The sequence below is a fragment of the Nerophis ophidion genome, linkage group LG02 (genome assembly GCF_033978795.1).
Source record: "Nerophis ophidion isolate RoL-2023_Sa linkage group LG02, RoL_Noph_v1.0, whole genome shotgun sequence".
NCBI classification, from domain to species: domain Eukaryota; kingdom Metazoa; phylum Chordata; class Actinopteri; order Syngnathiformes; family Syngnathidae; genus Nerophis; species Nerophis ophidion.
The window spans coordinates 78,123,356-78,149,295 of NC_084612.1; the positions used below are offsets into that span (position 1 = coordinate 78,123,356).

Here is a 25,940-nt window from a genome sequence, read left to right on the forward strand (position 1 = left end):
AAAGACAGGGCAGTGGGAGCGATTCAGTTATTAGACACATTTACTAGGATAATTCTGGAAAATCCCTTATCTGCTTATTGTGTTACTGGTGTTTTAGTGAGATTATATGGTCGTACATGAAAGTCGGAGGGGTGTGGTGACCGCCAGTGTCTCTGAGGGAAGCCACGTTTCTCAACCAGTGCCACCCACACTGGTTTAAAAATGTAACTTAGATATTGGGTTTCACTATGTAAAGCGCTTTGAGTCACTAGAGAAAAGCGCTATATAAATATAATTCACTTCACTTCACTGTCAATATGACGTTTTTAAAGATTTAAGTTCTATGCTCTTTTTGTCAAAGAAAAACATGTTTTTTTATTGGAAAAAACCCCACAAAATATGCAATATTTTCACCCAATAACATTTTTCAAGTAGAATATTTGAGATTATATAATAATTGGAGCCGTAAAAAGGTCAACTACTCATAACACCGTTGATTTTAATTCACTGTTATTTTTTTGTGCAATGACGGCGACTTGTCCAGGGTTTAAACCGCCTTCTGCCCGATTGTAGCTGAGATAGGCACCAGCGCCCCCCGTCACCCCAAAAGGGAATAAGCGGTAGAAAATGGATGGATGGATGGACGCTTAAAAACAAAACACACTGATCCAAAAGGGTCCTTCTCATTAAAGTGTTAAAAAATTAATTATAATTTTTTTTTATTGTTTACTTTTAACACAATTGTCTCGAGATCAGCTTCAGATCCAGCCGTCAATTATACGTTTTTTTTTGTTTACGTTTTTTGTTTGTTTGTTTGTTTTAGGCCATTATTTAAAAATAACAACAACAAAAAACAGCTCAGTTTTTTATATGGCAAACACAAAATATGCAACATTTGCCCCCAAAAATATCTCAAAGTGGAATATTTAATGTGACGTAATTGGAGCCTTGAATTGGTCAATAATTAGGGTCCTTGCCCCATTGCAAAGGACTCCTGTGGAGTCCTTTGCAATGGGCCAAGGACCCTATTGAAACTGAGGCATTTTATTATTATTCTGCACTTATGCACTGTAATTTGACCCCCTTAACATGCTTCAAAACTCACCAAATTTGACACACACATCGGTCTGGCATGCCTCCCCAACTTATTAAGCAACCAAACCAGAAAAATCAAAATTGCGCGCTAGCGCCCCCTAGGGAGGAAAAAAAACCCAGACTGCTTGTAACTTCCGTTAGGAATGTCGTACAGACATGAAACAAAAACTGTCACGTAGGTCTAACTTAGACCTACATTTCATTATCTACCTTCTAGCGCAAAAATCAACAAGAAGTTGGAAAAAAAACCCTTCAAAACAAAATTTTCGCCAAAAATTAAATTTTTGCCTCTTTGAGCTGAAATTTGACCCCCTTAAAATGCTTCAAAACTCACCAAACTTGGCACACACATCAGGACTGGCAGAAATTGCGATCTAATGAAAAAAAAAAAAAAACTCAAAATTGCGCTCTTGCGCAATTTTTGATCAAAACACAGCAAAAACTGCTTCGAGGAAGAAAACTCAGACAAAACTACTTGTAACTTCCGGTGGGAATGCCGGAAAGACATGAAACAAAAACTTCTATGTAGGTCTCACTGAGACCTACATTTAGATGATTGGCATCCTTCGGCAAAAATCAACAGGAAGTTAAAAATTACCCCTTCAAAATAAAAGTTTTATAAAAACCTGTCACCTTTTTCAAACGTAAACTCCTCCGAGTGCGTTTGTCGTTTTGGCTTCAAACTTGCACAGGAGAGAGATTGAACCCTTCTGATAAAAACTATCCAACAAAGTTTTGATTACTGCTCCGGTTTGGATTTTACGCGCCTTCAAAGAACCCCTGCGCAAAGTTTCCTAAAAAATATCATTTTTGCCTCTTTAAACTGTAATTTGACCCCCTTAAAATGCTTCAAAGTGCAAGTTAAAGCTCTACTATGCAAAGCGAAAGCCATTTATCAACAACATCCAGAAACGCTGATCTGTAATTTGACCCCCTTAACATGCTTCAAAACTCACCAAATTTTGCACACACATCAGGACTGGCGAAAATTGCCATCTAATAAAAAACCAAACCCCAAAAGTCAAAATTGCGCTCCAGCGCCCCCTAGGAAAAAACCCAGACAAAACTGCTTGTGACTTCTGTTAGGAATGTCGTAGAGACATGAAACAAAGACCTCTATGTAGGTCTGACTTAGACCAGGGCTTGGCAGCGGCCAAAGGCGGACCCGACCAACGCTGCTTGCAGCTTTAATTCATAATTGATTTTGATTCACTATTATTTTTTTAAAGAAAGAAACAGCCTGCATGGCAGCTTTGTGTTATTAGAGTAAACATTGCAACATCTTCTTGTTACATTTCACCCGTGTTTGCTCTTTTATAACACTTTTTATGTTTTGAATTTTTTTCCATAGTATTTTTAAAATGCACTGTGGGGCCGTTAAAAAATGACCTGCGGGCCGCACTTTGGACATCGCTGCCCTAAGCAGTGATATTTTCTCTGTATCATCACACACACCTCCGCAAAGTCTACGGATTTGTTGTATTGTTTTTGCAAATAATTACACTGCGAGTTCAGTGGAAAATGTCAGCACAAACTTGCTTTAAACGCGGAGTCGTCTTCACAAAGCTTTGAGTTGTGGGGAGATAAAGGCGGCATGTCGGAGTGACCCTGACTGGGGGGTCCGGGGGGGTCACTGGAAAAGAGGGAGCGTGCAGCTGCCATCACAACACAATCATAAAGTGTTGGCCTTTTTTTTACAACGTGAAAGAACTCCAGTCCTAACACACGGAAGGACTGGTAATAGCACAATTCATGCTACTTATTTCCATTCATTCATTCATTTTCTACCGCTTGTCCCTTTTGGGGTCGCGGGGGGTTGCTGGAGCCTATCTCAGCTGCATTTGGGCGGAAGGCGGCGTACACCCTGGACAAGTCTCCACCTTATCACAGGACCAACACAGATAGACAGACAACATTCACACATCAAACGTTATTTGTGTAGCACTTTTCCTACACGGGCAAGTTTGGCTGCACAAAACAAAAGTAAATAATAGAAGAAGAGAAGAAAACATCTAAACACTAGGGTTGTATGGTACACCAGTATTAGTATGGTATTGCGGTACTAAGGAAGCAAAAACGGTACTATACTCTGGTTGAAAACAACCGGTTCCCGGGCATGACGGCGCGTCATCGGGTGGTGACATTGTTGCTTTTACCAGCAGAGGAGCATGTTTGGCAGCGCACACACACAGAGTACTTACAAGCAGACACAGTGTGTAGACAGAAAAGGGAGAATGGACGCATTTTGGTCTAAAAGGTCAAGATAAAGGTGAAGTTATAACACTGAAACACCCGCAGGAAGAGCTGCTTTAAGATATGGCTAGCTAGCTAACAGCTAAAGTCCAGCTGCATAAAATAAAGTATGTTTCTTACAAGTACTATTATCACTGGAGGACAAGGAATAGCTAATCGTGCTTCACTACACACTGTAGGCGGATACAATAGCTCACCGACGTCACAATGTAAACAAATGCCATGGGTGGATGATACCAAGTAAAAGAGCGTATCTAGTCGATACTACTATGATTACATCGATATTTTTTATCATCACAAAATCTTTTTTTCTTTTTTAAAAATTCATATTATGTTTATAAAGTTAGTAAATACGTCCCTGGACACATGAGGACTTTGGATATGACCAATGTATGATCCTGTAACTACTTGGTATCGCATCGATACCTAAATGTGTGGTATCATCCAAAACTAATGTCAAGTATCAAAGAAGAGAAGAATAAGTGATTATTACATTTGAACAGAAGTGTAGATAGAACGTGTTCAAATAGAAAATAAGCAGAAATTAACAGTAAATAAACAAGTGGATTAATAATCAATTCTTACAGTTTGTCCCTCATAATGTGTATAAAATAATAGGTGTATAAATGACACAATATGTTACTCCAGACTAATTAGGAGTCTTTGTATGTTTACTTACTACTAAAAGACAAGTTGTCTAGTATGTTCAACATTTTATTGAAGGACTAAATGACAATAATAAACATATGTTTCATGTACACTAAGATTTGTTGTTAAAATATAGACAATAATGAAATTTTTTGTCGTTCCCTTTGTTTAGAAAAGTATCGAACGTTATCAAAAAATGTCGAAATTCATTTTGGTACTGGCACCAAAATATTGTTTTTGGGACAATCCTAATACACACACACACACACACACACACACACACACACACACACACACACACACACACACACGCACACACACACACACACACACACACACACACTTTGCCTAACACACACACATATGTATATATATACATATATATATATATATATATATATATATATATATATATATATATATATATATATATATATATATATATATATATATAAATATATCCATCCATTTTATCGAAAGTTATCAAAAAATGTGGAAATACATTTTGGTACTGGCACCAAAATATTGGTATCGGGACAATCCTAATCCACACACACACACACACACACACGCACACACACACACACACACACACACACACGACTATTGACAATAACAAGGCAAAAACAAAACATGGCACTGAGGAGTTGAGGGAAAAGGCCACCTTTGAGTCCACATGGAGACAAAAATCATAAAAATAGTATAAAAAATATACTGAAACAAATAAAACAAACAAATAGATCATGTTTTATACGTTTATCATGTATAGAACATGATAAATTATGTATAACACTTTAGATCCAAATATTACATTATTAAGGTTATTAAAACATACCAATAGGAGAATAACAGTAGAAATATTACAACACAATATAGTAATAAAAAGCCTGATTTAAAAAGGTGTTTAGCAGTCTTGAGGCTCTCTGGCAGGCTCTTTCTTCTGGTATTTAAAAGTTTGCTGCCAGAAGACCTCCGGTACAGTAAAAGCAAGTCAGATAAATGAAAAGGCCATTAAGACATTTCCAATCTAATAATAGAACTTTCAAATCCTCCCTGAAGCGGACCAGGAGCCACTGCAGCGACTTGTTAAAACTGGTGTAATGTGCGCCCGCCCTCTGGTTCTCATCAGCACGCGTGCGGCTGATTTTTATAATAGTTCTAGACTTCTGATGTTCTTTTTGGGAAGACCAGAGCGCATTACAATAGTCTTAAGGACAGGAATTAAAAAGCTGCATTAGCACCTCCTTGTTGGCCTGAGAGAGAAACGAACGGACTCGGGTTATGTTCTTAAGGTCATAAAAACCTTTTTTGTCATATTTTTGGCATGTCTGTGTGATTATGTTTGGTTTTTTGGACACTCAGTTCCTGTTCCTGCACTTCTTTGTTTGCTTCGTTACTATGCTAACTCATTAGTTTTCACCTTGTCCTCATGTCTGTTTGCAATTATCATGTCCATTATTTAAACCGGAAGTTGCCAGGAAGTCAGCCTGGCGACTTTACCCCTACTCCCTTCATGCCATGCCTGCTAATCACTCTGCCCATAGTTTCCCTCCTGCTCATGCCACGTAAGTTTTTGTTTTTTTTATGTCACAGTTGTTGAGTTTTTTTTTGTTTGTCTCTAGTCATGCCATAGTGCTAGTTTTTGTTGTATAGCCAAGCTTTGTACTTCTGTCCTCGTGCGCGCCTTTTGTTTGCTTCCTTTTTGTAGTTTGTTAGTATAAGAAATAAATATGTACTTACATTCACTTCTTGCTCGTGCCAACTTTCCTTTGCCTCGGCAAAACAATCCAAACCCCAAAGTCCACGGTTTGACAATTTCTAAGAGTTCAACAAAATCAGTTTTCTTTTAAGTAATATATAAATTGATCAGAGCTGTTTATTTATTTAATAGAGGAATGTAGTTCAAAGAACTGTTATTAAAAAAAGTATTGATTTTGAATCAAGAATCGTTTTCAATCAAGACTTAATTCTGAATATGTGGGATAGAGTCTAAAATCACGCCCATAGTTTTTATTGACTGTTGGTATAAAATGTTATTTTGGTAAAAGTTTCCCCATCTGGTTTTCAGGGATTATTACACATTTTTTTTGTCCTGATTGAGCTGTAGGAAATTCACTGCCATCCATGACGTGTCTACAATGCGGTTCAATAGGGTATCTATTTTGCCAGATGACCTTTGGGACCCGGACTCCCGCAGAAATGTGAACCTGGGCTCACAGCCGGTTCGGACCCTGGTGGTACTGGACGACTCGGTGTGGGCCAGCTGTGGGAACTCTGTCACCGTGGTGGACGTGTCCAGCCTCGGCACTCAGGTAAGTGGATGGTGACATCTTGTCACACCTTAGTGACTGCAAATGAGTTGCTATTTTTTGTCATATTCTGCGCTTTGGACCCCGAAACAAAGGAGTCGGTCTGGCCGACCGGTGTTTCCATTACGATAAAGACTGGATGCTAACATTGGAATAAGCAGGGGCGTCTGCTCAATTAGCCAAATGTATGTTCCTGGGGATAGGTTGATTGGCAACACTAAATGGTCCCTAGTGTGTGAATGTTGTCTGTCTATCTGTGTTGGCCCTGTGATGAGGTGGCGACTTGTCCAGGGTGTACGACGCCTTCCGCCTGATTGTAGCTGAGATAGGCACCAGCGCCCCCCGCCACACCAAAGGGAATAAGCGGTATAAAATGGATGGTAATTTATGTGTGTGTGTGTGTGTGTGTGTGTGTGTGTGTGTGTGTGTGTCTGTGTGTGTGTGTGTGTGCGTGTGTGTGCGTGTGTGCGTGCGTGTGTGCGTGCGTGTGTGAGAGCTGTTCCAAATGAAGCTGCTCCATGTGTGAGGGGTCATTTAGGGACGTCTCCTTGAGTTCCTCCAGAGATGAGGATTAATGAAGCGAGGGTCCATCCAGACCCCTCTTAATGTCCCCCAGCTCTTCAAAGTTCAGGACTCTTTGCTAACCTCACTAAAGTGTGTATCCAAGTGGAACTAAAGTGTGTATCCAAGTGGAACTCTCCACTCAGCAAGCCTCTGTGTGTATGGGCTCGATCCACTTCTCCACATGAACACATGAACACATGAACACATTTGCCTGGGCCTGCTGCTCATCTTGTGTGACCCGCCTGGATCCCCCGAGACTCTGAGGGGAGCCTTCAGTGTTGTGCTGGTGGAACATGTGCTAATGTCCCCAGTGGACATAGAGTATCCTGTCTTGTTGACAAATACAATACATTCAATAACATATTGCTGACAAAGCTGAGTGGTGAGTGAGTGAGGATTATGAAGCATGAATAAGTCATCAGCCATAAAATGCAAATATCTTGTCATAAGATCCAGGGGCCTCAGGATTATACTGTTTGTCCTCTGCTTGGAATGTAGTCACTTTGATGACTAGAATCTACCAAGCTAGGTTTAATGTTTATTCTGTTAAACCATCCAGGACAGGGGTGTCCACACTTGTTGACTGCATGTAAATTAACTATATATGACACCCAACTCTACATGCCCCTAAAGCTGACCAACACGCCGCATTGTAGTCAGCTGGAGGCGTGTCTTAATGAAACTAAACAATGGATGTCCGCTAACTTTTTGCAACTCAACGCCAAAAAGACGGAAATGCTGATTATCGGTCCTGCTAGACACCGAACTCTATTTGATAATACAACTCTAACATTTGACAACCAAACAATTAAACAAGGCGACACGGTAAAGAATCTGGGTATTATCTTCGACCCAACTCTCTCCTTTGAGTCACACATTAAAAGCGTTACTAAAACGGCCTTCTTTCATCTCCGTAATATCGCTAAAATTCGCTCCATTCTGTCCACTAAAGACGCTGAGATCATTATCCATGTGTTTGTTACGTCTCGTCTCGACTACTGTAACGAATTATTTTGGGGTCTCCCCATGTCTAGCATTAAAAGATTACAGTTGGTACAAAATGCGGCTGCTAGACTTTTGACAAGAACAAGAAAGTTTGATCATATTACGCCTGTACTGTATATACCTTTATATACATATATACATACATATATACATACATATATACCTATACTGTATATACCTTTATATACATATATACATACATATATACCTATACTGTATATACCTTTATATACATATATACATACATATATACCTATACTGTATATACCTTTATATACATATATACATACATATACTGTATATACCTTTATATACATATATACATACATATATACCTATACTGTATATACCTTTATATACATATATACATACATATATACCTATACTGTATATACCTTTATATACATATATACATACATATATACCTATACTGTATATACCTTTATATACATATATACATACATATATACCTATACTGTATATACCTTTATATACATACATATATACCTATACTGTATATACCTTTATATACATATATACATACATATATACCTATACTGGCTCACCTGCACTGGCTTCCTGTGCACTTAAGATGTGACTTTAAGGTTTTACTACTTACGTATAAAATACTACACGGTCTAGCTCCATCCTATCTTGCCGATTGTATTGTACCATATGTCCCGGCAAGAAATCTGCGTTCAAAGGACTCCGGCTTATTAGTGATTCCCAAAGCCCAAAAAAAGTCTGCGGGCTATAGAGCGTTTTCATTTCGGGCTCCAGTACTCTGGAATGCCCTCCCGGTAACAGTTCGAGATGCCACCTCAGTAGAAGCATTTAAGTCTCACCTTAAAACTCATTTGTATACTCTAGCCTTTAAATAGACTCCCTTTTTAGACCAGTTGATCTGCCGTTTCTTTTCTTTTTCTTCTATGTCCCACTCTCCCTTGTGGAGGGGGTCCGGTCCGATCCGGTGGCCATGTACTGCTTGCCTGTGTATCGGCTACTATACAAAGCAAAAGCCATTTATCAACAACATCCAGAAACGCTGATCTGTAATTTGACCCCCTTAACATGCTTCAAAACTCACCAAATTTTACACACACATCAGGACTGGCGAAAATTGCCATCTAATAAAAAACCAAACCCCAAAAATCACAATTGGGCTCTAACTCCCCCTAGGAAAAAACCCAGGCAAAACTGCTTGTAATGTCTGTTAGGAATGTTGTAGAGACATGGAACAAAAACCTCTATGTAGGTCTGACTAAGATCAGGGCTTGAGAAGCGGCCGCAGCAACCAAAGGCGGACCCGACCAACGCTGCTTGCAGCTTTAATAACAAAAGTCTCAGCTTTAATGTTTTATCGGTGTTTATTTATGGACATGTTTATGCATTTCATTTGTTACCATTTAATACAGATAATTACATCGGAAAGGTTCCGACTTCCTGTCGGTGGAATGAGCTGGCGTCCCATCGTGTTCGTCCTGATAGTGCGTCTGATTGTCTTCACGTGTCCTTTGATAGCTTGCCAGCTCATTTGCAGCGTTGTAGGAAATGTGTCGTTATCGTGCACATCTCCTTGTTTTTTTGTTTTTTTTTAATGCCGGATCTTGAGCCGCCGCCCACCGCCAAGGATCCAATTAGAAAAGAAAACCCATCAAAGGCCGTGGTTGAAACAAAGACAAAGGGCCCGCAGTCAAGGGGCACACATACAGGTGCTAATCCCTGTCGACCGGAGTGGGAGTCGGGTGTTCTTTCTCGTTTTTTTGCTCCCTCGCTTTCACCCCTTAATTGCGGCGTCTTCATGCGACCGGTGCTGACAGGCGATACGGGCGCAGCGATGATGCCCAAAGCGGGCCTTGTCATGCCTCGGACCGCAGGGGCTGCTTGTGTTGCGTCGATAAGACTAATTATGTTTGTTTTGTGAGCTGCTCATTAAAGCCGAGAGCCTTCAAAACTCAGCTTCCTTTGTCTTCTCCAAGAAGTGCAAGGCGGGGGAGTGACGCCAAACTGCTGAACGAGGGTGCAACTTTGGGTGGTGTTGGCATCACATGACTTACATGTCTGCTGTGGGTGGTGTTGGCATCATATGACTTACATGTCTCCTGTGGGCGGTGTTGGCATCACATGACTTACATGTCTGCTTTGGGTGGTGTTGGCATCACATGACTTACATGTCTGCTTTGGGTGGTGTTGGCATCACATGACTTACATGTCTGCTTTGGGTGGTGTTGGCATCACATGACTTACATGTCTGCTTTGGGTGGTGTTGGCATCACATGACTTACATGTCTGCTGTGGGCGGTGTTGGCATCACATGACTTACATGTCTGCTTTGGGTGGTGTTGGCATCACATGACTTACATGTCTGCTTTGGGTGGTGTTGGCATCATATGACTTACATGTCTGCTTTGGGTGGTGTTGGCATCACATGACCTACATGTCTGCTTTGGGTGGTGTTGGCATCACATGACTTACATGTCTGCTTTGGGCGGTGTTGGCATCACATGACTTACATGTCTGCTTTGGGCGGTGTTGGCATCACATGACTTACATGTCTGCTTTGGGCGGTGTTGGCATCACATGACTTACATGTCTGCTTTGGGCGGTGTTGGCATCACATGACTTACATGTCTGCTTTGGGCGGTGTTGGCATCACATGACTTACATGTCTGCTTTGGGCGGTGTTGGCATCACATGACTTACATGTCTGCTTTGGGTGGTGTTGGCATCACATGACTTACATGTCTGCTTTGGGCGGTGTTGGCATCACATGACTTACATGTCTGCTTTGGGCGGTGTTGGCATCACATGACTTACATGTCTGCTTTGGGCGGTGTTGGCATCACATGACTTACATGTCTGCTTTGGGTGGTGTTGGCATCACATGACTTACATGTCTGCTTTGGGCGGTGTTGGCATCACATGACTTACATGTCTGCTTTGGGCGGTGTTGGCATCACATGACTTACATGTCTGCTTTGGGCGGTGTTGGCATCACATGACTTACATGTCTGCTTTGGGTGGTGTTGGCATCACATGACTTACATGTCTGCTTTGGGCGGTGTTGGCATCACATGACTTACATGTCTGCTTTGGGCGGTGTTGGCATCACATGACTTACATGTCTGCTTTGGGTGGTGTTGGCATCACATGACTTACATGTCTGCTTTGGGCGGTGTTGGCATCACATGACTTACATGTCTGCTTTGGGTGGTGTTGGCATCACATGACTTACATGTCTGCTTTGGGTGGTGTTGGCATCACATGACTTACATGTCTGCTTTGGGCGGTGTTGGCATCACATGACTTACATGTCTGCTTTGGGTGGTGTTGGCATCACATGACTTACATGTCCGAGTCATTCATTCTTTTACTCCCCCCATCGTCATATTTATGATATTGTCATTACTATTACTACAATGTTTACATTCATGTTGATTACTGCATGTGTGTGTTTACTATTTTCCAAGCAAAACAATACACCAATATTGTAGCCACACCCAGTAAATTTTTGAATAATAAAATATTTTTACATATATCAGCTGTACTGGAGACCTCGGATAAGCGGAAGAAGATGGACGGATGTATATATCCATCCATCCATCCATCCGTCCATCTTCATCCGCTTATCAGAGGTGGGGTCACGGGGGCAGCAGCTTAAGCAGGGAAGCCCAGACTTTCCTCTCTCCAGCCACATCATCCAGCTCCTCCCGGGGGTTCCCGAGACGTTCCATTCTCCCTTTTCCATCTCCTGTTCTGTCTCCCTGTAATGTTTGATCCTGTTTTGTCTCCCTGTAATGTTTGATCCTGTTCTGTCTCCCTGTAATGTTTGATCCTGTTCTGTCTCCCTGTAATGTTGCATCCTGTTCTGTCTCCCTGTAATGTTGCATCCTGTTCTGTCTCCCTGTAATGTTACATCCTGTTCCGTCTCCCTGTAATGTTGCATCCTGTTCTGTCTCCCTGTAATGTTACATCCTGTTCTGTCTCCCTGTAATGTTTGATCCTGTTCTGTCTCCCTGTAATGTTTTCACCTGTTCTGTCTCCTTGTAATTGTTGATCCTGTTCTGTGTCCCTGTAATGTTTGCACCTGTTCTGTCTCCTTGTAATTGTTGATCCTGTTCTGTCTCCCTGTAATTGTTGATCCTGTTCTATCTCCCTGTAATGTTTGATCCTGTTCTGTCTCCCTGTAATGTTTGATCCTGTTCTGTCTCCCTGTAATGTTTGTCTGATCTTGAATGGGATTGTGCTGAAAATGTTAATTTCCCCTCTGGGATTAATAAAGTATTTCTGATTCGGATTTAGATATCCCGGAAAAAAAATAGTTTTATATGTAATTTACACTTGTTTTTTATTTATTACATTTATAAAATTTATAAAATTAAATAAATTTATTTATTTATATTTTATTTTTTATTTTTAACCCTAACCCTAACTCTAACCCTAACCGTTATTCTGTACAACCCGACACAAAACATACAAAGGAAGTACAATTCAATAAAAAAAAGAGCGCTAAACACAAACAAATACAACCGTGATAACAATTTTTTTTTAAAAAGGTAAAAATTCTTACCTTTCAAAGTCTCCACCAAGGCAGCGGGAAAGTAGCTTTATCGCCCACTTCAGCATCTTCAGCGGTTATGCAAATTAGCGCACGCTAAAAACCGCATAAAGCACCTCTGACTGGCCATAAAGGCTAAACACTTTACTTTCAATTAATTTACGACGGCGCCGCTAGAAGAGCCTCTCTTGTGCTCGGGAGACATAACCAAGTGCAAAAAGTTAGCTTATAAGCGGCCGTTATTCTTCCTGCGGCGGTGTGCAAACGCACACAACTAATATTATTGTGTGATGAACACCTGTTTAATACACAATTTCCCATGATGCAATTCTTGCTGGGGTTGTACTAATAGAATACTACCGAACTAAAAAAGTGTACTTTACTGCCTATCGGTACTACACACACAGCACTTGGAAGTGGAAACAGTGTGGAGAAAGAAGAGAGAGAACGTGTGACGCTCGGGTCGCACGAGGGCGAGCATTTGGAGTGTTCCCAGGAGGCAAGGTGCAGGTAAAAAGGTACTTCATGGGTCAAATAAACAAAAGACAAGTGCCGCTAGGAAAGGCACGGAAACGTACAGAAGACTATGCAGAACAAAAATCTAACTAGACGGACTACTTTAAAACAAAACCTAATGCTGGAGCACAGCAAAGACTTACGGGTGAAAACGTGTAGCAGGAGAGGCGTCCAGTTTATAAACATGAGGCTTGTCAAATATTTTCTTTTTTTAATCGTGATTCTTATTTAATTAAAAATGAATCGATTTTTAAAAAATATGAACACAATTTTTAACCGGTCCCGTCCAGCCACTCAGACAAATCCTATTGTTGATGTAGATGATCTATAGCTGCCTGTACAGATTTGTTTTATCTTATTTGTTTTTGACTTTACTAAATGTTTAGGTAGACTTTTATTAAGCAAAATCAGCTGGGATGGGCCCCAGCACCCCCCGCGATCCCATAAGGGACAAACGGTAGAAAATGGATGGGTGGAAAATCAGTTTTCTTTTAAGTAATATAGAAATTGATCAGAGCTGGTTTTATGGACCAGATCCATTTTATGGAGGAATGTATTTAATCATAATATTGGCACCCAATGTTATTAAAAAAGTGTATATTTTAAATTGAGAATTGTTACCCCCAAAAATCGAGTCGAATCGTACATAAGTACATACAAACCCCGTTTCCATATGAGTAGGGAAATTGTGTTAGATATAAATATAAACAGAATACAATGATTTGCAAATCCTTTCCAAGCCATATTCAGTTAAATATGCTACAAAGACAAGATATTTGATTTTCAAATTCATAAACTTTATTTTTCTTTTGCAAATAATAATTAATTTAGAATTTCATGGCTGCAACATGTGCCAAAGTAGTTGGGAAAGGGCATGTTCACCACTGTGTTACATCACCTTTTCTTTTAACAACACTCAATAAACGTTTGGGAACTGAGGAAACTAATTATTGAGGCTTTGAAATTGGAATTCTTTCCCATTCTTGTTTTATGTAGAGCTTCAGTCCTTCAACAATCCGGGGTCTCCGCTGTCCTATTTTACGCTTCATAATGCGTCACACATTTTCCATGGGAGACAGGTCTGGACTGCAAGCGGGCCAGGAAAGTACCCGCACTCTTTTTTTACGAAGCCACGCTGTTGTAACACGCGCTGAATGTGGGTTGGCATTGTCTTGCTGAAATAAGCAAGGGCGTCCATGAAAAAGACGGCGCTTGGATGGCAAAAGCTGTATGTACCTTTCAGCATTAATGGTGCCTTCACAGATGTGGAAGTTACCCATGCCTTGGGCACTAATGCACCCCCATACCATCACACATGCTGGCTTTTCAACTTTGCGTCTATAACAGTCTGGATGGTTCGCTTCCCCTTTGGTCCGGATGACACGATGTGGAATATTACCAAAAACAATTTGAAATGCGGACTCGTCAGACCACAGAACACTTTTCCACTTTGCATCAGTCCATCTTAGATGATTTCGGGCCCAGAGAAGCCGGCGGCGTTTCTGGATGTTGTTGATAAATGGCTTTCGCTTTGCATAGTAGAGTTTTAACTTGCACTTACAGATGTAGCGACCAAATGTATTTAGTGACAGTGGTTTTCTGAAGTGTTCCTGAGCCCATGTGGTGATATCCTTTAGAGATTGATGTCGGTTTTTGATACAGTGCTGTCTGAGGGATGGAAGGTCACGGTCATTCAATGTTGGTTTCCGGCCATGCCGCTTACATGGAGTGATTTCTCCAGATTCTCTGAACCTTTTGATGATATTATGGAGCGTAGATGTTGAAATCCCTAAATTTCTTGCAATTGCACTTTGAGAAAGGTTGTTCTTAAACTGTTTGACTATTTGCTCACGCAGTTGTGGACAAAGGGGTGTACCTCGCCCCATCCTTTCTTGTGAAAGACTGAGCATTTTTTGGGAAGCTGTTTTTATACCCAATCATGGCACCCACCTGTTCCCAATTAGCCTGCACACCTGTGGGATGTTCCAAATAACTGTTTGATGAGCATTCCTCAACTTTATCAGTATTTATTGCCACCTTTCCCAACTTCTTTGTCACGTGTTGCTGGCATCAAATTCTATAGTTAATGATTATTTGCAAAAAAAAAAAATAAAGTATGAGTTTGAACATGAAATATGTTGTCTTTGTAGCATATTCAACTGAATATGGCTTGAAAAGGATTTGCACATCATTGTATTCTGTTTATATTTACATCTAACACAATTTCCCAACTCATATGGAAACGGGGTTGTACATAAAAAATTGTACCAACATGTTGGCATGTGGACATACATACATGTACATACATACATACATACATACATACATGTACATACATATGTACATACATACATACATACATGTACATAAATACATACATACATACATACATGTACATAGATACATACATACATACATACATACATACAAACATACATACATACATACATACATACACACATGTACATACATACATACATACATACATACATACACACATGTACATACATACATACATACATACATACATACATACATACATACATACATGTACATACATACATACATAAATACATACATACATACACACATGTACATACATAAATACATACATACATACATACATACACACATGTACATACATACATACATACATACATACATACATACATACATGTACATACATACATACATACATGTACATACATACATACATACATGTACATATGTACATACATACATACATACATGTACATACATACATACATGTACATACATACATACATACATACATACATGTACATACATACATACATACATACATACATACATATATACATACATACATGTACATAAATACATACATACATACATACATACATACATGTACATAGATACATACATACATACATACATACATACATACATACATACATACATACACACATGTACATACATACATACATACACATGTACATACATACATACATACATACATAAATACATACATACATACATACATACACACATGTACATACATAAATACATACATACATACATACATACATACACACATGTACATACATACATACATACATACATGTACATACATACATACATGTACATACATACATACATACATACATACATGTACATACATACATACATACATACATGTACATACATACATACATACATACATACATACATACATACATACATACATACATACATACATACATGTACATACATACATACATACATACATACATACATACATACATACATACATACATACATACATGTACATACATACATACATACATACATACATACATACATACATACATACATGTACATACATACATACATACATACAAACTATTACCAACATGTTGGCATGTGGACAACAGCAGTAGTTGGTTCAAATGTTTTGTGTGTTTGTGTTGCAGACGTTTGAGGTCCACCCCGACCCGATGGTGAGCGTGGCACACGTGGCGTGCGCGGGCGGCGGCGTGTGGATGGCGTTCTCGGAGGGCACGTCCATCCGTCTCTTCCACACCGAGACGCTGGAGCTCCTGCAGGAAATAAACATATGGCCGCGCTCCACCGTGCTGAACATGGGTACGCTCGCACACTCTGCACCCCTCCTGGCTCCGGGCTTGGACCCCGATGAGAATTATTCTGCTCGCGTTGGAGTCGCCCTCGCCGGCCCTGCCCTCAGGGGCCCCGCATGAATAATTAAGCACCTGAGATTAATATGAATGAAGGTGTCCTGGGAGACTTAAAGGATGGCATCCCGCGGGCTGCCACGGATCGCCCGAGCCGGATCGGACTCCCGCTTCTCTTGCGCTTAGTTCCGCACACCTTTGAGTTCCGCACACCTGCGAGTCCACCTTTCTCCTACTTTCTGGTCGGCCCCTTTCATCTGCCCCGCCGTAGTCCGTTTAAGATGCCACACCTAACCCGCCGTGCGCCTCCATGAAATATTTATCGCAGAGGTTCCGTGTGGAGAAGTAGAGCATTATGGGCGTAACCCAGTTGGCTCAGTTAGCTTAGCATCCATGCATTTCTGTTGGCGTTGGGGTCATTCAAGGTCAGAGCCAAAACAATCAACATAACTGAATGAAAAGAAGCATTTAAGACATAAATGCAACTACTTTGTTTACGCACTCTTTGACTCAATTAGAGTGTGCAGGTGTACCTGTTGTGACCGGGTGAATATATCCATACAAACAAATATACATATATATATATATATATATATATATATATATATATATATATATATGTATATGTGAAGTGTGAAGTGAATTATATTTATATAGCGCTTTACATAGTGAAAGCCAATATCTAAGTTCCATTTAAAGTGTGGCTGGCACTGCAAGCAGGTGGGTAAAGTGTCTTGCCCAAGGACACAACGGCAGTGACTCGGATGGCGAAAGCTGGAATCGAACCTGGAACCCCCAAGTTGCTGACACGGCCACTCTACACACCGAGCTGTTGTCATCTTTGTTGTCAGCCTCCAACTTCTGTCTCCTCCTTCCTCCCGGGCCGGGAGTGTGAGCGCCACAGACACTCGGAGTCGTGCAGCTTGAGGGGAAAAAGGCGATGGTTTTACACTGCAGCTTCTCCTTGAAATATTCATCAGGCGGGGTGGCAGCCGAGGGCCTCGGCCCCCGGGGGCCACTCACGGCAAGTCTTGCTGGGGTTCATGTCTTTGGTGGCCGGGCAAGGCAGACAGATCTTTGACTTAGGCGGGATTTGGAGGCTGCAGACTCGCTCGCTGCTAATGGGAGACAAACTTTATTAAACTTACTAAACTACAGGCCCCCATTTACTGACATATAAATGCTATTTTATTGACATCTGAATGCTATTTACTGAAATATAAATGCTATTTACTGAAATATAAATGCTATTATCTGAGATATAAATACTATTTACTGAGATATAAATGCTATTTACTAATATATAAATGCTATTTACTGAAATATAAATGCTATTTACTGACATCTAAATGCTATTTACTGACATCTAAATGCTATTTTTATTGACATCTGAATGCTATTTACTGAAATATAAATGCTATTTACTGAAATATAAATGCTATTTACTGACATCTAAATGCTATTTACTGAGATATAAATGCTATTTACTGACATCTAAATGCTATTAACTGAGCTATAAATGTTATTTACTGAAATATAAATGCTATTTTTATTGACATCTGAATGCTATTTACTGACATCTAAATGCTATTTTTATTGACATCTGAATGCTATTTACTGAAATATAAATGCTATTTACTGAAATATAAATGCTATTTACTGACATCTAAATGCTATTTACTGACATCTAAATGCTATTAACTGAGCTATAAATGTTATTTACTGAAATATAAATGCTATTTTTATTGACATCTGAATGCTATTTACTGACATCTAAATGCTATTTTTATTGACATCTGAATGCTATTTACTGAAATATAAATGCTATTTACTGAGATATAAATGCTATTTACTGACATCTAAATGCTATTAACTGAGCTATAAATGCTATTTACTGACATCTAAATGCTATTAACTGAGCTATAAATGCTATTTACTGAAATATAAATGCTATTTACTGACATCTAAATGCTATTTACTGAGATATAAATGCTATTTACTGACATCTAAATGCTATTTACTGAGATATAAATGCTATTTACTGACATCTAAATGCTATTAACTGAGCTATAAATGCTATTTACTGACATCTAAATGCTATTTACTAATATATAAATGCTATTTACTGAAATATAAATGCTATTTACTGACATCTAAATGCTATTTACTGACATCTAAATGCTATTAACTGAGCTATAAATGCTATTTACTGAAATATAAATGCTATTTACTAATATATAAATGCTATTTACTGAGATATAAATGCTATTTACTGAAATATAAATGCTATTTACTGACATCTAAATGCTATTTACTGAAATATAAATGCTATTTACTGAAATATAAATGCTATTTACTGACATCTAAATGCTATTTACTGAGATATAAATGCTACGCACTCAACGAAGAGTGCAATCTATAACATCGCATGTACTAGCTGTGAATCTTTTGGCAACACACAATTCGATTAAATTCTGAATAATCGATTCTCAATTCAGAATCAATACTTTTGAAAATAACATTGTTTGCCAGTTCTATGATTAACTAAAACCTTTTTACTGAATCACAAGGTCTTGCTAAAATGCTCGAACTCAAATCCTATAAATGACGACGTGAGTGAAAGAAAAGAACCCAGACTTGTGTGTACAGCATGTAATTAAGCCATGTCCTACTTCATCCGGGTGTTGTTGACGTTCCATCAAGACATGGTGGTAAACACCTCCGTAGAGAAGCCAGTCGCAGCGGAAGCCGGCAGCAGGGAGAATGCACAGGAAATGCAAACAAAGTAGAAAAGAAGCACGCACAAAGTGTGTACAAAGTGTGTACAAAGTGTGCACAACTATCTGGCTGCACAGCAGCAGCAGTGCAGAAAAGTGTGAGTTAGCTTGCGTCATCTGCAGCGCTGCCAAGTGTGACAAGAGAGGAAGTTAACTCCTCAACCTCCTGGATCATCTGCACACTTCACACAACAACAACAACAACCACACTTATCTTTACATCATCACTCTCTTTCTTTATTAGCTGGATTGTTTGGCCTACTTGGCTCTAACTCACACTGTATTGTTGCCTCATTCTTGTGAGAATCCTGCGTGGGACTCAAGCAATAAGGAGTGGAGCCATCCAGGATTAGCTGCAACTACCGGGTAGCATCTTCTCTGTTGGACTTATCACATCCTAGCAGGCCGATTCTTGACTTCACACACACATATACTGTATATATATATATATATATATATATATATATATATATATATATATATATATATGTATATATATATATATATATATGTACGATCGCTATCAACTTTCATGATGAAAACAGTACAATCATGGCTGCACAATAACTGCGCTGAATTTCTTTTTACACTTCAGTAACAATTTTTAACGTTGTTAGGAAACTAGTAAAGTCATACTTAGGGGCGGTTTAGCTCGGTTGGTAGAGCGGTCGTGCCGGCAACTTGAGAGTTGCAGGTTCGATCTCCGCTTCCACCATCCTAGTCACTGCCGTTGTGTCCTTGGGCAAGACACTTTACCCACCTGCTCCCAGTGCCACCCACACTGGTTTGAATGTAAAAATTAGATATTGGGTTTCACTATGTAAAGCACTTTGAGTCACTAGAGAAAAAGCGCTATATAAATATAATTCACTTCACATATATATATATATATTTATTTATATTGTCAAATGACATGAAAATATGTGGTCATCACAGAGATTATTATCAAAGTTTAGGTCAGGATGAGAAATACATTTCCATACAATTATGCAGTGCTAAAATATATATTTCAACTAAATTAAAAAGTATATAACAGTAAATTTGGTTCTTAGATCAACTGTCAGCTTCACTGCTTTAGTCATCATTTTTGCCCTTAAGAAACTGTTGTTTTATGTTTGTATGTATGTGGTAGAAAAATGTATTACAACTGAGAAACACAGATTTTTTTTGCCGGATTTATCTGGGATGCTCGCGTCCCAACAATGGGCACCGGCCCTATGGTCAAGAACCACTGCTTTAATCCAGTCCTTCCCAAATAGTGTTTTTTCTTTGGCCGTCCTAAAATGCGACAGAGTGTATTTAGTTCTTGCTTCACTGCGTGTTGTTTCCTTTCATGTTAAGAAGCACACAAAGTTATGTACTTGTTGTTATCCAACAACTGAGACGCACACACAGAAGTTGCAACATTTTGCTACATTTAGTAGCGTAAGGCTTCAAAAGTGAAAGTAACACAATTGCATTCTGTTATTTTCTTCTCTTTTCTGACCCCTTCAGGCCAGGAGAGCATGCGAGTGAGCAGCCTGCTGATCTGCCAGGGACTGCTGTGGGTGGGCACTGCCCAAGGTGTGCTCATCACCCTGCCAGTTCCGAAACTGGAAGGAATCCCCAAGATCACAGGTATGTTTCTGACCCTCTCATCACATCACTTCAGGCGACTACCGGAAACTTCCCGCTACATGCCACTGCTTTTCTTCTCCACACTTATACAACAGAAGTAGGTTTGTTATATTTTGTGCTACGGCGCCATCTTTTGGACAACTTTGCCCACTGCTTCTGTTTAGAGCTTCTAGCCATCCATAGCGTTTCTACTCATCATTTGTTTGTACATTTTCCAATATAACTAAAACAATTCTTGCTTACTAAAGCGTCCCGTGTGTGATGTACTTGTTAGTGTTTGCATGCATATCTGCTATCTTAACAGAAGTGTTAGTGTTTGCATGCATATCTGCTATCTTAACAGAAGTGTTAGTGTTTGCATGCATTCTTCTGTCTGCTATCTTAACAGAAGTGTTAGTGTTTGTATGCATATCTGCTATCTTAACAGAAGTGTTAGTGTTTGCATGCATATCTGCTATCTTAACAGAAGTGTTAGTGTTTGCATGCATATCTGCTATCTTAACAGAAGTGTTAGTGTTTGCATGCATACTTCTGTCTGCTATCTTAACAGAAGTGTTAGTGTTTGCATGCATATCTGCTATCTTAACAGAAGTGTTAGTGTTTGCATGCATATCTGCTATCTTAACAGAAGTGTTAGTGTTTGCATGCATATCTGCTATCTTAACAGAAGTGTTAGTGTTTGCATGCATTCTTCTGTCTGCTATCTTAACAGAAGTAACTTACAATGGGGTTTTTTCCACATTGTTTTGGTTTTGTTTATCCACCAAGACAATGTGTCTAGTCTGGTGTCTTTTATATGCCGGTGCAGTCTGTGGTCCAGGAAATACAGTCTGGTACGGCTCATAGTCTGGTGCGGTTTAGAGTCTGGTGCAGTTTATATGCTGGTGCAGTTTATAGTCCAGGGAAAACTGTCTGCTACGACTAATAGTCCGGTGCGGTTTATGGTCCTGCGTGGTTTATTATCTGGTACGGTTTATAGTCTGGTGCGGCTCATACTCTGTCGTCGCTTATAATCCAGTGTGGTTCATAGTTCGGGTGGTTTATAGTCCGGTGCAGTTTATATACCAGTGCAGTCTATAGTCCAGAAAATTGGTTTGGTGCGGTTTACGGTCTGATGCAGGTTATAGTCCAGTGCAGTTTATAGTCTGGTGTGGTTTATGGTCTAGTGCGGTTTATATACCAGTGCAGTCTATAGTCCAGAAAATAAGGTCTGCTGCAGTTTATATAGCAGTGCAGTCTATAGTCCAGATTATATGGTCTGGTGCGGCTTGCAGTCCGGTGTGGTTTATAGTCCGGTGCGCTTTATATGCCGGTGCAGTCTGTAGTCCAGAAAATATGGTCTGGTGCAGTTTGTATTCTCGTGCAGTTTATAGTCTGAGGTGTTTTATAGTCTGGTGCAGTTTATATACCGGTGCAGTCTGTAGTCCAGGAAATACGCTTTGGTGCGCCTTATAGTCTGGTGCAGTTTATATACTGCTGCAGTCTATAGTCCAGAGAATACGGTCTGATGCAGGTTATAGTCTGGTGCAGTTTATAGTCTGGTGCTGTTTATATACCGGTGCAGTCTATAGTCCAGAAAATGCGCTCTGGTGTGGTTTATAGTCCGGTGCGGTTTGTATACCAGTGCAGTCTATAGTCCAGAAAATTGGTTTGGTGCGGTTTACGGTCTGGTGCAGGTTATAGTCCAGTGCGGTTTATAGTCTGGTGTGGCTTATGGTCTAGTGCAGTTTATATACCAATGCAGTCTATAGTCCAGAAAATATGGTCTACTGCGGTTTATATACCAGTGAGGTCTATAGTCCAGATTATATAGTCTGCTGCGGCTTGTAGTCCGATGTGGTTTATAATCCTGTGCGCTTTATATGCCGGTGCAGTCTATAGTCCAGAAAATATGGTCTCGTGCAGTTTATAGTCTGGGGTGTTTTATAGTCTGGTGCAGTTTACATGCCAGTGCAGTCTGTAGTCCAGGAAATACGCTCTGGTGCGCCTTATAGTCTGGTGCAGTTTATATACTGCTGCAGTCTATAGTCCAGAGAATACAGTCTGATGCAGGTTATAGTCTGGTGCGGTTTATATACCGGTGCAGTCTATAGTCCAGAAAATGCGGTCTGATGCAGTTTATAGTCCGGGGTGGTTTATAGTCCGTTGCGGCTTAAAATCTGGTGCGGTTTATAGTCCAGAAAATGCGGTTTTATGCGGTTTATAGCCTGTTGTGGTTTATAGTCTGGTGCGGTTTGTATATTGGTGGAGTCTATAGTCCAGAAAATAGGGTCTGGCGCGGTTTATAGCCTGTTGTGGTTTATTGTCTGGTGTAGTTTGTATATTGGTGGAGTCTATAGTCCAGACAACAGGGTCTGGTGCGGCTTGTATGTTCCTGCAGTCTTTAGTGGACTGAAGCTGAACTTTCTCCTCCCGCGTCTCACAGGAAAAGGAATGATCTCGCTAAACGGCCACTGCGGGCCCGTGGACTTCCTGGTGGCCACGAGCAGCACCCTGTCACCTGACCTCCTGAAGAGGGACTCGGTGGGGGACGGGATGGACTCGGCCTGCGGGGGCGAGGAGCCCAGCGATACTTCCTCGCAGGAATCCCTGCAGCAGTCCGGCGAGGCCCGGGGCAGAGGGCGCGGCGTCCTCCTGCGCTACAAACTGCTCTCCACGTCGGGGCTGCCCGGCCAGCTGCTGACCGCCGCGCCCGGCGACGAGGCGTCCGACTCGTCCCTGGAGTCCTTGGAACACAGCGTGGAAGACGGCTCCATCTACGAGCTCAGCGACGACCCCGAGATGTGGGTGCGGGGGCGGCCCTCCGAGAAGGACGGGCGGAGCAAAGACCGGGTGGTGTCGGCTGCCATCATCTCCGGGGGCAAAGGCTTCCGGCGGCTGAGAGAAGGAGCGCCCGCCACTGCTCGGACCGGCGGGGAGGCTTTGGAGAACCTTCTCCTGGTGTGGCAGCTCCCGCTGACCGTCTAGGCGGGAAGGTCCACGCCATCCGGCCCAAACAAAACCGTCCTCTCCTGGTTTTGTTCCACAGCTCGTGACCGCCTCCTACAGGACCGGAGTGGACCACTACCAGTCTTGGCGGGCCTGGACTTGGCCTCACGCACTTTGAATGAAAAGACAAACTAAGCTCTTCTCCAGCTGCGGTACTGTCATGACCTTGGACTTGGACTTGGTCTGGACCGTCAAGCCTCTCTCTCTTTCCGCTCAATGTGAACGCCCGAAGACGGACGGAGGGCGCGGTGGTGGTGGTGGTGTTGGTGGTGTTGATGGTGGTGTGTCCGCAGGAGCCACGGTGGTGTTGGTGGTGTTGGTGGTGAGTCCGGGGGCGCCGCTTGCACGGTGATCACACTTACAACCTGACCTTTTTGCACATCTTTTTTTTTTTTGGGTCACTAATGTTTTCCTTTTTTTAACATGACTTCTAGAAAGGTTTCAGCACTTCTTTTTATCGTCCGGCTAATAAATGTTCTTTTAGGGCTACACTGAAAATACTAAATAAGTCTCATTTTCTTCCAGAAGAAAGTGGATTTTAACAAGTGATTGTCAGGATTCTCACAAGAATCCACTGTTGCGTTTACTGGCTGTGGGAATTTCGACAATCACTTCTTAAAAATACAAGGTTAAATACTTAAAAAATAGGTACAAATATGACTTTCTCTTGTCAGAAGATGACCGTTTTTTTTTTTTATTGCTTTTTTCGTCATCGTACAAAAAAAAAAATCCAAATGAGCATTTTGCTTTGATTTGTTGGTCGTCGTGTTCTTAAAAAAAAAAAAGCCTGAAGTCTGCAGCAGCGATACAGGTGTTCCTCGGGTTACGTTGGTAAGTCCGGTTTGACCGAGCTAAATGAGAACTTCCCAAATTATCTACACAATGTGGGGGAAGTTGGCAGCTTGTGGTTTGGAAAATGAGGGTAAACCAACACTTGGGTCACTCACAGTGTGCACGGAACACGTGGCGCTCAGAAAATACTCTTTTATAAACTATATCAGGCAGGGGTGTCTAAAGTGCAGCCCGGGGGCCGTTTGTGGCCCGCAGAATATTGTTTGAAGAAACTTTCAAAACCTAAGGAAAATAAGCAAAAAGACAATTCAATGAGAAAAAAAAAAAATATATATATATATATATATATGCAATTAAATAAGTATGTATATATACATGTATAAGGGTTGTACAGTATTAGTATGGTACCGCTACACTAACGAATTATATTCGGTAATATACCGCCTCTGAAAAATGATCGGTCTCACACCCCCTCACCCCATCCCCTCATCACATTACATCTTTTTCCTCTTTTTATTACCTTTTTACTGTTGTTGTTTTTTTGACAAGTCGCTGACCAACAAAACACAAGTTGCCGTCCACGAATGGCCCCTTGCCTGCATTTTGGACACCCCTGAATAAACTAATAACTTTGTCACCAATAACACAAAGCTCACACTAAGTTTTGTCTTGAAAGAAATGTAATGTCTGTTGTTCATTTCTTTTCAAAATAAAAAAAAATGGCAGAATGGCCCCAGCGTACTTTGACTTTTAGTTATTGGGCCCTTGAGGGAAAAGATTGGACACCCATGCAGTAATTATATTAGTATACAAATATATATATATATATATATATACACATACATGCACACATATATACATACTTACATACACACATATATGTATGTATGCATGTATATATATCTTTATACATATATATGTATAAACATATATATACGTACGTACATACACATTTATATATATACATACATACATATATAAAGTATGAACATATATGTAAGTATATATATACACACACATATATATATATATACAGTATAAACATATATATATATATACACACAATAAGGCCTGTGCTTATAAATGAGTGTGATGTAAGGATACCATCATGAAAAGCACATTTAATAAAATAAACATTATTATGGTCTTACCTTTACTTATAAATGAA

At 40.4% G+C, this 25,940-nt stretch overlaps 1 protein-coding gene across 4 annotated transcripts in view; it reads left to right on the forward strand.

The window, feature by feature from the left end:
• arhgef10la (Rho guanine nucleotide exchange factor (GEF) 10-like a) overlaps window positions 1-25,504 on the forward strand; it is a 254,732-nt gene extending 229,228 nt beyond the window's left edge. For all 4 annotated transcript variants that reach the window (XM_061892200.1, XM_061892202.1, XM_061892203.1 and 1 more), the window contains 4 exons: window positions 6,145-6,287; window positions 16,380-16,551; window positions 20,870-20,992; window positions 23,418-25,504. In XM_061892200.1, the coding sequence (XP_061748184.1) occupies window positions 6,145-6,287; window positions 16,380-16,551; window positions 20,870-20,992; window positions 23,418-23,959 (980 nt within the window). In that variant the 3' untranslated portion in view covers window positions 23,960-25,504. The remainder of the gene's footprint in view (window positions 1-6,144; window positions 6,288-16,379; window positions 16,552-20,869; window positions 20,993-23,417) is intronic.
• Window positions 25,505-25,940: the final 436 nt, after the last annotated feature.